Source organism: Pelodiscus sinensis, chromosome 2 (assembly GCF_052426305.1).
Source record: "Pelodiscus sinensis isolate ZL-2025 chromosome 2, ASM5242630v1, whole genome shotgun sequence".
Lineage (NCBI taxonomy): Eukaryota > Metazoa > Chordata > Testudines > Trionychidae > Pelodiscus > Pelodiscus sinensis.
Window position 1 is genome coordinate 89,103,420 of NC_143053.1, and position 12,705 is coordinate 89,116,124.

The 12,705-nt window shown below is 44.9% G+C and overlaps 1 protein-coding gene across 3 annotated transcripts in view; it reads right to left on the minus strand.

Annotated features, from left to right (window-relative positions):
- AFG3L2 (AFG3 like matrix AAA peptidase subunit 2) overlaps nucleotides 1-12,705 on the minus strand; it is a 45,937-nt gene that overhangs the window by 23,842 nt on the left and 9,390 nt on the right. For 2 of the 3 annotated variants that reach the window (XM_006117494.5, XM_075920999.2), the window contains 5 exons: nucleotides 9,759-9,877; nucleotides 8,762-8,914; nucleotides 7,022-7,096; nucleotides 4,709-4,833; nucleotides 192-465 (listed from right to left, as the gene is read on the minus strand). In XM_006117494.5, the coding sequence (XP_006117556.5) occupies nucleotides 192-465; nucleotides 4,709-4,833; nucleotides 7,022-7,096; nucleotides 8,762-8,914; nucleotides 9,759-9,877 (746 nt within the window). The remainder of the gene's footprint in view (nucleotides 1-191; nucleotides 466-4,708; nucleotides 4,834-7,021; nucleotides 7,097-8,761; nucleotides 8,915-9,758; nucleotides 9,878-12,705) is intronic. The other variant, XM_006117495.5, reaches the window with a different exon arrangement.

Consider the following 12,705-nt stretch of genomic DNA (forward strand, 5'->3'; position numbering starts at 1 on the left):
TGGCTCTTAATACTGGCTTTTCTTCAGAATCTTTGCCAGAAGACAAGAGTTTGAGAGCACCATCTACTTTAAGGTTCTTGGATTCAAAACTCCCGACAGCATAGCTTGGTAGTTGAAATAATTTTACATGAGGAAAGGAAAAAGGATTCACAAAGTTTTATATATCCCTCATCCTTTGAGTTATCCCTTACCTTTGGGATTTTTGCTCCTAGATCCTGATACTGCTTTGGGTTTTTCAGAAAGTTAACAAACTCCATTATTTCTAATTTGGCCTCTTCACAGCCTGCTACATCTTTGAATTTTACATCTATTTCATCCTTTAGGACCTTGGCTGTGGTTTCACCTACACTGAAGAGTCCACCCATTCCTCGCCCTGTTCGACCCATTCCAGCAGGCCCTCTTCTTAAAGTGTATAGTAAGAAGCCAACTATAAGGACTGTGGGCAGCATGCTCAGAAGAAATGAGCTGAGGAGAGAAGAGGGAAAATAACCACACATTAATGAAGAGTCACCATTATATATTCAAATGTATACAAAATAATTTCTATTGTAGATCTGAGGTTATGCATCGCTGTTTATGATCTAGTAAACTACAGATAAATTAAGCCAGAGATAATGTTTGTATAGGGTGCACCTCCATAAACCGGAACTCTTTGATCTGGCAACATCCGTGGTCTGAAGGACCACAGATGTTCCAGAATCAGAGTGCCCTGGTGTGCTGCAGGGAATTGGGGGGGGGGGGGGGAGGGAGGGGAGAAGGGAGCAAAATGAGCACAGCACTGGGGGGCGGAAAGAGGAGGCGATGCACAGCCCAGATGAGCTGCAGGGGAGAGGGAGTATGAGCTGGGAAGTCCGGCATGTGGCTCATATAAGCCACAGGGAGAGGAGGGATGGGAAGCTTGGGGGGGGGGGGGGGAAGGGAAGGGCAGAGCAGGGGGGCCAGAAATGACCTCCCTTGCTCCAGAAAAATCCGTCATGCAGGACCAGTCAGGTCCCGAGGGTGCCGGACTAGGGAGGTCCAACCTGTAAATATTTTTCAAGTTGCATACAAGATTAAGGGAAAAATATGGGAACAGATACCCAACTAGAAAAACCATAACCAGATTCTATAGAGCTTCCTTTTCCTGATCACAACTGCAAAGAATCAACAGTTAAAAAGGAGGGTTGAAATACATTTGAATTAAAGCCCTTAAAAAAAGGCAATGGTGAACAGCATTTAAACAGTAAAATACTCTTACATATCTAATTAGTGACAAGTGATAGAACTGGAAACTAAAGTCATATACTTATCCTTGTAACAAGCACAATGGGAAATGACAGTATGTCCCAATATTTTAGTCAGAACACCACTCCGAAGAGAGAAGCAACTGTTTCCGTGCCCGTTAAAACCTTCTCAGCTAATGAGATTGCCAGTTATGTCCTAAGACAATAGCTCCCAATCTTTATGCTGGAACATCTCTTGCAGACATTGTTTTCCCCCTTAACTCCTCCTCCCTATTTTCTCTAATGCTGCTTTTTGCTATGCTGTTATTTCACTCTATTTACTCCTTTTTGCCTTCCTCATTCAATCCCAGTAGATTCTGTCTTTGTACCCATGCTCACCATGCTTCATACACTTTTCACCATCACTGCTCATTGTGTACCAACACAGCCCTCTGAAAGCTAGTTACCTCAGATACTTAAGACATCTCCATTTTCATAGTGCATTTATTGTCACAATATCCCTGGGAAGTACCTTACATTTCAATTTTACTGATGAGGACTGAGTCAGAGACATCATATAAGCCTTGTCTTAACTAAGAGAAGTGTGTTTTGACTTCAGGGTAATGAATACATGTGAGCGATCCCCACTGAAAATACAGTGAAGACAATGCACTTCAGTTTACTGTATCAACTTCTGACAGGGGTACAGTGCTGACCTTGAGGTCAATCAAAAAAAGCGGGCAGTCTTCACTGAGTTTTTACCTGGAACAGCTCATGCACAAGTTACCCCTAGGGAAAAAAAATGCACCATTTCAGCAAAGATGACAAGGTTTAAGTGACTTGGCTCAAAGTCATATTGGCAGTTTGTGGGGAATCAAGGAATTGAATCCAGGCTAAATTGGACTCTCTTTCCTAGTCCGATAGAGAAAACAAGAACACTGTGCTTCAGTATTCCCTCTAAGATTTTCCATCTGTGAGCGGAGTGAGTTTTGTCTTTTGTACCAATATGACATCATGTGTGCTTATGTAGCTGTGCGCCACTGTGGCACCCACCAGTTACTAACTAAATTATATATAATTTAAATTGTTATGTAAAAAAAAAAAAAAAAAAAAAAAAAATACAAAGCAGGTAATTGACAAGGTGCATGACCCTGCACTCTGAAAACCACCCAGCTAGCTGGATCCTCCCCCAACACACACGGTACATGCCCCACTGTCTGTGCCCCCATCAGGACCATATACAGCCAGCTGGTTTCTCTATAGGCCTGGCAAATTACCTACCCCCGCACATACTCTGTAGTTGTGCCCAACCTTGCAATCTGCCCCCCATATGCCAGCAGTATACAGGCAGTCCCCGGGTTATGTACAAGATAGGGACTATAGGTTTGTTCTTAAGTTGAATTTGTAGGTAAGTCGGAACTGGCTCCAGATTCAGCCGCTGCTGAAACTGATCAGCAGCTGACTATAGGAAGCCCTAGGCAGAGTTGCTCTGCCCCCGGCTTCCTGGAATCAGCCACTGATCAGTTTCAACAGCGGCTGAATCTGGAGCCTGGGACAGAACAGCTGGGGCACTGCCAGGTAGGTCCCCCCAGGACCAACCTGGCAGCACCCCAGCTGCTCTACCCCAGGCGTCCACAACAAAAGCCTGGTCTGCTGGGGGGGGGGGGCACACTAGCTGCGCCCCCCCTCCCCCCAGCAGATATGGGAGACCCGGAGCAAAGCCGCGGGGGCGGCGGGGTCCCACGCCTCTGTGGCTTTGCTCCGGGTGTCCCTGGTCCGCTGGGGGGGGTCCCCAGCAGACCACGGACACCCAGAGCAAAGCCTTGGAGGCGGGGGGTCCGACGCCTCCAAGACTATGCTCTGGGTATCCCTGGTCTGCTCGGGGTGTCCCTGGTCTGATGGGAGGGGTCCCCAGCAGACCAGGGACACCCCGAGCAAAGCCGCAGAGGCGGCGGGGTCCTGCGCCTCCAAGGCTTTGCTCCGGAGCAAAGCCGCAGAGGCGCGGGTCCCTGGTCTGCTCGGGGTGTCCCTGGTCTGCTGGGAGGGGTCCCCAGCAGACCAGGGACACCCGGAGCAGCTTTTCTTGACCCGGAGGACGCGGTGGCGGGACCACTGCTCGTCTGGGTGGTCCTGCCGCCCGCGAGTTCCTGGGGCGAGAAAAGCCCCGTTCGTAAGTGCAGATCCGACTAAGTCAGATCCACGTAACTCGGGGACTGCCTGTATATGCCAGGGCCATGCTATCTGCTCCCCCAGAAATAAACAGACAGTAGCTGAGTCTAGGGCCCACAGCCAAAAGACCTGTCCCTAGCCCCACATCTTGCCTGTTTCCCCTCTCCCGTACAGAGAGCAGTGCCCAGCCCAGGACCCCCAGCCCCCAGAATTTACCTACACTCGGTACCTCCCACCACCACAAACGGCTGGTGCTTTTGCCCCCCACCTGTCCAGCTTCTGTGCCAGGCCCCCACTGTCCTTGCCTCTACTAGTACTACTTGCCTTCCCCACTAGTACAGACCCCGGTACTTGCCACTCCTGGTCACCAGACCAGCCTCCTACCGCTTGCCATGAGGCTGTGCGGCTCTGCACAGGAGGTGGGTGGGGTGGAAATTTTTTCCTATGCAAGCGCACAACTCAGAGAGAACCCTGCCATGCATCAATACCTAGTATAGAGTGAGAAAAAATATGCCAATTCAGATGGTGGCAACAGTGACAGAGAGTGAAAGAACATGCAAATATGGAGAGGCAGCAGCCAAGTGCCTAGCAGCTTCTCAAGAGGCCAGAACAGGTTTATATCTCCTTAAGGGGTCAAGAAACCCCTTAACAGCAGTCATTCTTTCAATAACTGCTCCGATGGACCAGAATGAAACTAAATTACTGAGCTAAAAAAACCCATTTCCCATACACCTCAGCCATTCAGAGTCCGGGATACACACTGCTAACAAGAGGGACAGTTGGGGTCTGTACTAAAGCCAGTTCAGAAAAACAAAGCCACAGTAGATAAATGGAAAGAATATAAGTTTTGTTTTGGAGCCACTACTCTTTATTTGGGTAACACAGGTGCTGCAAACCTAAATTAAGTTTAAACTGCAGATTCACAGAAACAGATACGTAATATGTAATAAGAAACTAAGCTTGGGAAAAGCTTACATGTAATGAAAACTCTGAATAAAGTAGTTTATTATATGCAGTGGCGGATATAGGGCAGGGCGAGCGGGGCGGCTGCCCCGGGCTCCGCACTTCAAGAAGCCCTGCGCATGCGCCGTGGCGCCACCGCGCATGCGCCATGTCAAAGGGGAGGCCCCGTGAAATTGTGCTGCCCTGGGCCCCGCAAAATCCTCATCTGCTCCTGATTATATGTACAGTACATTGAACACACACAAAGGTCAAAGCAGAATGACTGCTTCATAATACTGCCATCTAGTGTGCCATGATATGCATACCAGGCAATCCTACTATTCCACTGGGAAAGAAAGTTTATCTATGTATCTAGTGTTTAAACAACTTCTTACCCATCACTTTCTGCTGAGTAGACTACAGGTAATCTGTTCTCTCCTTCTATTCCCAACTCTTGCTGTGCAGTTTCCAGATTCCGTTCAAAAGTGTCCACGCTACCAATATTGAACCAGACATACTGCTATAAAAAATAAAATTATGATCAGCACAAGATGAATAATTTGTTTCAGCCTCTTCACAATCCATCTAAAGATAAAAAACAGACATAAAAGTCAGTGACCTCACTTCAGACTAAAGGACTGATTCACTATTTCAAAACTGAAATATTTAATTTACAAAATTGTAATGTATATTTACTGCAGAACAGAATGAGTTTAGGTTTAAGGAAACTTACATATCACCTAAATTATTACTGGAGGACCATTACTAAGACCTGACTTTGATCATGCAATCACAGAAGTCATATGCCAGGATTTTCATGCACTTCTAACAGGCTTAAATTTTGACTTTTTTTACTTTTTAAATGAGAGGATGACTGCAATGAGCACAAAAGACCAGACATTAACATTTTCAAAGGGAAACTTAGGGCTGCCTATGTGGCAGAGAGAGCAAGAGCCCAGCAAATATACAGTGGTACTTGGTCTTAGTAATGATTATTTCACCTGAAGAGGAAGGAGGCTGCTCACTCAGGTTTAAAAAGAAGTTTCAAAATGTGCCTTGCTATGGCACTTTAACTATTAACTTTCATCACAGTGCTTAGTAGTTAATACACTATTTTTGTTACCACACCACTCAGATTTGAAACAATGCTGAAACTAGATTTTTTAATTTTAAGAAACAGGTTTCTGGGATTTGTCTTTCATTGCGACTACCCTGAAAACCTAATATTGCATAAAATTATGACCTTAACCATTAACTGGTAAAGAAACCAAGGCCAATCATGGTTTAATAGGTTAAAGAGAAAGTGTACAAATATGAGCAGTAAGACACATTAGTTCCAATGATGAAATAACTATTGCATATTTCAAGACACTGGCTCAGCAAAAGCTGATAGTCTAGAAAAGAAGCCTCTTGGGTACAATCTAAAAATAGAAGAGATAACTACATAATGTCTTAAACACGGAATGATGTGTAGGGATATGGCCAGCGGTGAAGTTATCCAGCCTACTTCACTTTAAGCCTGCTTGAAATGATCATTGTTGTCACCCAAATATGTCAATAGTTATCAACGTCTCCCTCTACATTTTCTTAGGGTTGCATGGGCCACTAAGCACTATATTTTAGTCTTTGGGCAAACTTCACTTAAAAAAGAGTGTTCTTATCAGGGTGGCTATGCTGAATGGGTAGAGGGGAACTGAGTGTCAGGGTGGAGGGAACAGAGGAATAATGGTATAAGGAGAATGGGGTATGTTTGGTGGGTGTTGCATGTGAGAAGCAGAGTGAATTGGGGCTGCAGGGGGACAGTCAATGATAAGAGAATGAGTGCTCTGCATTGGGACTGAGGGAAGATGCTGAGTCTTGAGTTGGAGAGAGAAAATCCAGTTCAAGCCTAGAAAGAGATCTCAGCAGTTTGCCCTGCTCAGCCTTAATCATTAGTCTAGCCATTGCAGCACCCACCCCATGAGCAGAGGAAACTGTGAGTGGCAGTTTGTGACATGAGTGGTACATGAAAAATTGTTGTGCCTTTGCCACAAGTGTGTGTAATTTACAGGGAATATAGGCTTGTATTTGGGTACTCTACTCTGTGGAGCACCTTAGCCAGCACTTATGCTCATACTTTCCAAGTTACAGGGAACTAGTTACCCGAAATAACCAGGTTTCACCAATGTTTAAGACACCAAATGGATTTTTGACTGTGATAATATCTTCAGTTTTCACTTCACAGTGCAAACTGAAAAGTCATGAAGATCCAAACTTTTTCTTTTCAGTGGGGCAGTCAAGTGAATTTATAAATAAATACACATACTACAAAAGGATTTTCAGTACCAGGTGATGCAGCATGTTGTGGACTATTTACAGTAGGAAACTACTAGCAGCTAAAACACAGATTTCTGAAGGCTCTGCTCATGGACTAAGATAGTGGACATTGGAAGGAAAGAAAAACCACGATGTTTTTAAATTAGCTTCATAATGTGTCTTGGTTTTAGCTACTTACAGGGGTAGAGCATAGATAGAGGCAAAGAACCAGGAGACACAGGAAAATAAAACAGTAATAATATTAAAAAATAATCCTACAAAAGTTTAAAAAAAAAAAAGGAGAATGGTATTAGAAAGACCAAGTTCTCTGCAGCAACAATTTTGTACTTGAAATGAAGATAGTTTTGCTTCCTTCTACAATAAATTTATCCATATTAAAACCTAAAACTTACCCCCTCCATAGGAGACTTTCCTGGGGTAAAGACCACTCTAACAAAGCGTTTGTTCACGACTTCTAGTCTGTCTACCTGCAAGAGGAAGGAATAAACATTTTTAGAATGCACTACAGATCATTTTACTTATTTTTTAAAAAATGCAGCCCAGATTCTCCATTGATGTAACAGGATGCAATTCCACATCTTCCTTTTAATGTAGAGAAGAAGCAAAGTAAAGTTTGAGATTAGCATCTCAACTATATGGTACAGTTGAGGTTGAGATGGCCATTCTATTAAAAAACAACAGGGATGTCAACATGTAGACTTATCCGTCAATCTTGTCAACTACATTCATTTTCCTGCCCTCCTTGCTGCCTCTATATCAGAGGCAACCGAGGGGGAAAGGAGGGAAGGAGGAGTCAGTTCTTATAGGGATGGCTATGCTGAATGGGAAGAGGGAAACTGAGTGCCAAGATGAAGGGTGCCACCTGCCCCTCTCTGCACTGCTGCCTCTATCAGCTTCTGTCTGCGGGGAACTGGGATCAGCCTCTGTCCACCTTCTCCCCCACCTCACCCTGCAAATGAGGGCTCTGATTTGAGTGCCCCTTTCAACTGAATTAAGGGTCTGTCTTACTGATAGGCTTGGCGGGATTCAATTTAAAATATATAGATGCTATAAATTGTCAGTTTCAACTTACACTGTAATAAATGAAAAAAAACATCAGTAACAATCAGCATAAGTACAGCCTCCCACTACACCCTGTGCCAGCACAGATCAGATATCACAGTCCTGTGGTGGCAGTGAAGCCCTGGTGTCATGGACCCTCACCCAACAGCTGAGAACCTGGGAGCTGTCCCTGGGGCAGTAGCAATTCAACAGGGTTGACGCCCCTGCAGACTTCACCTCATTCCTCTTCAGCATCACTAGGATTGTAGCTTTCCCTGCAGGGATCAGTTGTCTCCAGCCCCATAAAAGAAACACTCTGCAGCACTGCTTTCATAGCCCTATTCACTTAGGTCAATTTACTGCAGTAGTGTAACACCAGCCCCAAGTTACAGTACTTCACTTAGGTAGATAATGTAAATGAAGTTGACCTAGCTAGATCCACTTGTTCCTGTGCTATTGTGATGGGGGAAACCTCTTCTGCCAACTTCCCTTACGCTTCTCAGGTAGATGGAGTATACAAATCTATGGGAGAGTGCTCTCCCATAAATTTTTCATGTCTTCACCAGATCTACTAAAATCAACCCTGCTTGCATTAAATTTCAGCAGTACTGTACCAATTTAGCCAGAATCATAGATATGGCCTCAGCCAGGAGCTGTCCCTAGGCAGAAACTGTTCAGGAGCAGAGTGGCCTTCCCTGCAGCTGCAGGCTCATCCCTCTCCTTGAACGCTTGTCCAGAAGTCTCCGATCATCAGACTAGGACTGCAGCTTCCCCCATGCCGTATGCAGGGGGGTCTCAATCATGCAGGGAGCCTCCTGCAGCACCACTGTTAGCACTACACTAATCCCACCCTTAGAATGTTTTCAACTTCCTGGAACTGCAAGTCTTAAAATAGCTAACCCTTCCACATTCCAAATTTCTTCAAATTAAAATAGTCAAACTTAAAAAATAATGAAAGTCAAATTCTGGGAAACTTATTTATTAGTTACCTTTGTTAGTATGTTTCAGATATTTTTGGGCAGAAGTCACACTAACGCTGCTACCCAAACTAGCTATCTCTTATTTTAGGATTCTCCACACTTACTACTCACCATTCCCTTAGAAAGGTAATTATTGACAAAATCCTTCCAAGTGATTTCTCTCCCAGAGTTCCTGAAGAAAGTGTAATACGTAAGAGCAGCCCAGAAAATAGAACTGCTCATGAAGTAAAACCGGAACTCTTTATCATCCCATGGAAAGTCACCCTAGAACACCAAAAGAAGAAAAACAAAGTATTTTTTTCATCTCTCCAACATAAACAAAAGAATAGACATCAGAGGTGTATTTTCTATTTGTTCTTAGGGTACAACAAGGAGTGCATCAAGCTAAACTGAATTGTTTGCCAAAATATTGTACTTTTTATGTTCAAAAGAAAAAAACATTACTGTGGAAATGTCTTGTAAGAGGATCTTAAGTGCTTTATAAAACAGTAACAGGACACAGTTAACCTGAAAGCTAAGCGATTAGAGAGTTTTCAGATATTTACTCCTGACTCGTTCTCCTGACAACTTTTGTGATTTTATAATCACATTCATACCCCTCACCTGCTTTTTTAAAAAACATACACAGCAATGAAGGAAAGACCCACACAAACAAAAGGGGAAACTGATCAACCTATATAGGAGAAAGAAAACTAACTATACTCAAAGTACAGTCAAACAGAATAAAGAAATTGAAAAGAAAAATATTGTTTCTACCCTTAGTTATTGTATTCTTTGGTATTATGTTTAATAGTGTGAAAAAATTCCAGGAAAGCTGTGTTTATGGCAACTGTTTTTCTAAAACCAAAATAACTTGATTTACCTATATTTACTAAATACATCAAACTTTATGAAAACTATTATCAGTTTGATCTATCAATACACATGCTGCCTAAAAAAAATTAACCTCCCCTGACAATAAGAAGTTTGATCTACCTTCAAAAGTTTACTATAAAATACACTAAGCACTTCTTCAAAAGATTCGAAATCATATTCTCTCATTGGGTTACCACACAGTGTTTATACAAGGTAAGCCAATGCCCAAAATAATGTGTTTTAGATTGAAGACCTTCTGTAATCTGGCCCACCATCCAGTGTCATCTTTCTTGCCTCCTCTTTTTCCACCTCCTCCTCCACCACCTCCACTGTTACTCCCAGAAGGTCGCTGGCCATTAGTTTGCTTTACTTCTATAAAAAAAGAAAAAGAAAAAAAAGGATAAAATAAAGAAACACACTAACAACATTTTCAAATGTTACAGAAATCTCAAACACACACAGTGATTTTCTGTTTATATTATATTTAAAAGCTTTTCTGAAGAAAAAAAACCTAACCCTAAATGCACAATAGGTTACTAATGCCAAGCATCTCTGAAATCAATAAAGTATAATTTATTGAAGAATCACATTTTTCTCTTTTTGTTCCTCCTCCCCAAACAAAACAGTCATGTAATCCCACTCCTTAATCAACAAATGACCACATTATATGACCATAAACAAAACAGAGCTCCACTATGTGTATTCCTCTACTCTTGGAAGCTAAGAAATTACACAATTTCCTAGATTTGGTTCCTCTAGAACATGGAGGTGCTTGACTAGCTGGGCAATGTGGGGAAGATTACTCTACCTTTGTGACCATTTTACAAAAATGGGGAGTATTTTTCCAGGGCTGTCAATCTGGTCCCATATCCAGCATTAAGTATAATCTGACTAAAGCAATTAAGTATAATCTGACTACGCAATCCCTGTTTGGTTGCCTGTTGTTGAGCTGGCTTGTGTTGTTGAGGGCGACACCTCTGGGGTCGTTGACGACCTCTCTGGGATTCATAGTGTCTGCTCTGGTATGGCGGGTAAGGAAAAGGTCTCTGCCTCTAGTAGGGTGTGAAGTTTACTATAAAGGGCTTAAAGGGCGAGGTATACATCCCCAGGGTTCTTAATGTAGTGCGTGTGTCTTTTCCGGAGTGCAGGACCTGGTCCGTTGTGTCTGCAAACAGATTCTGCCAGTCAAAGGGCAGATCCTCCACCTTTGTGTGGAGCTCTTTGGGAGTCACCGCCATGTGGAGCCATGATGCTCGCCTCATAACTACCGCCATCACTGTGGTACGTGCCACTGTGTCTGCTGTGTCTAACGCAATGTGAAGCGCTGACCGTGAGGACGTAAAGCCCTTTTGTATGACTCCCTTTAAAACCTGATGCTTTGATTCTGGAAGATGCTCTAGGAGAGGGACCAGTTTGGCGTAGTTATCGAAAGAGTGGTTTGCTAGCAAAGCGGAGTAATTAGCCATGAGGCGCGAGAGTGTGGCGGAGGAATAGACTTTCCTGCTGAAGAGGTCCAAACGCTTGACATCCTTGTCTGTTGCGGTGGTCTTATATTGAAGAACTTTTGATCTCTGTTGGGCCGCATCCAGGACCAGAAAATTGGGTCCAGGATGGCTGAATAGGAATTCCATGCCAGAAGCAGGAACATAATACTTTCTGTCCGCCTTTTTGTTCGTGGATGGAGGAGAGGCTAGTGTCTGCCAGATGGAATCGGCAATTTCCAATATCGCTTCGTCCAATGACAATGCTATTTTTGTGGACTGAGAAGGGTGTAAGTTTCTCAGCAAATGGTGCTGCTTCTGTTGCACTTCACCCACTTTAACATTCTGCGATTCAGCGACCCTTTTAAAGAAATCTTGGAAGTCTTTTATGTCGTCAGTAGGGGAGGCATCCCCCTGGAAAATAGCGACATCAGGGGATGAAGACGCAACCTCCGTCGGGGACTGTTGATGAGAGTCCTCTGTCTCTGGAGGAAAAGGCACCTGTTGTTGCCCAGAGTCAAGCGGCCTACGGTGATCACCAGAAGGAGTCAGTGGTCTCTCAGACTGTGGAGAGGAAGATACTGCTGTAAGTGGCGCTGGAGATGATGGGGCTGGTGATACAGATATAGCCGCTGAATGGGAATGCGAGCAGGACAATCGGTCCCTGGGGTCATATGTACGGTACCATCGGTCATCATAGTAAGGTGTATAGTCATACTGCCTTACATAGCGGTGTTCATAGTGTGACGACCTGTGATACGATGGTGGCGATCTGGAACGCCATCTGGAATGTGAAGGCGATGGGGAGTAACAATGCCGGTAGTAAATACCGCGGAGATGGTGTGTAAACAGAATGCCGTGTAGAGGATGAGTGGTGGTGAGGCACCCTGGGCAAGCGTGGCAATAGGGATGGCGGCTCCGGTGAAAACGTCTCTGGTCCCGGGCTAGGGGACAGAGATGGGAAGCGCTGAACTCTCTCCCTGAGTCTACTAGACCTCTGTACAGGCAACATATAGGGGGTCGATTTATGGGATGGTCCCGGTGCTTCGCTGAGTGCAGCAGTTGGAGGTGCCACAAGTCTCGGTGCTGGAGAAGGCATCGGTGCCCTGGCTCTCAATACCGACGAGGTTGTAGGCACCGTGGCTCCCGGTGTCGACGGTGATGTCGGTGCCGAGCTTCTCGGTGCCGGGGATGAGGATGGTGCCCTGACTCTTGTTGAGTCAAAGGGTCTCGGTACCGTGTGTTCCGGTGCCGGCGACGGTGTCGATAGTGCTGCCTTGTCTCGGTGCGATGGGGCGCTCAGATGGGCTCAGCGCCGACGCACTACGGGCACGTTTGACCTTCTCCGGCCCGCAGGCCCCCATTAACCTGAGGTGCCCGGTTTGTCCGCCAAACTGACTCTCGCTGGTAACGAGCGAGACAGCAAAGAAGGCTTTTTCTTATAGGCTGCCTTCGTAAGGACAGGAGCAGCGGGCTCTGTCGGAAGGTCAGACTGTGGCGCAAAAGCCTTGTCGAACAGCAGCATTTTCAGCCACATTTCGCGGTCTCTCCGAGCTCGGGCCGTGAGCTTAGAGCAGTGAGGGCACTTTTGTGGGATGTGGCCTTCACCTAAACATTTGATACATGCCGAGTGCCTGTCCGAAAGCGGGCATGGAATCTCTACAGAGCACGCACCTTTTAAAACCTGGGGATCCAGGCATTATAACTGTTTGGAGTAAC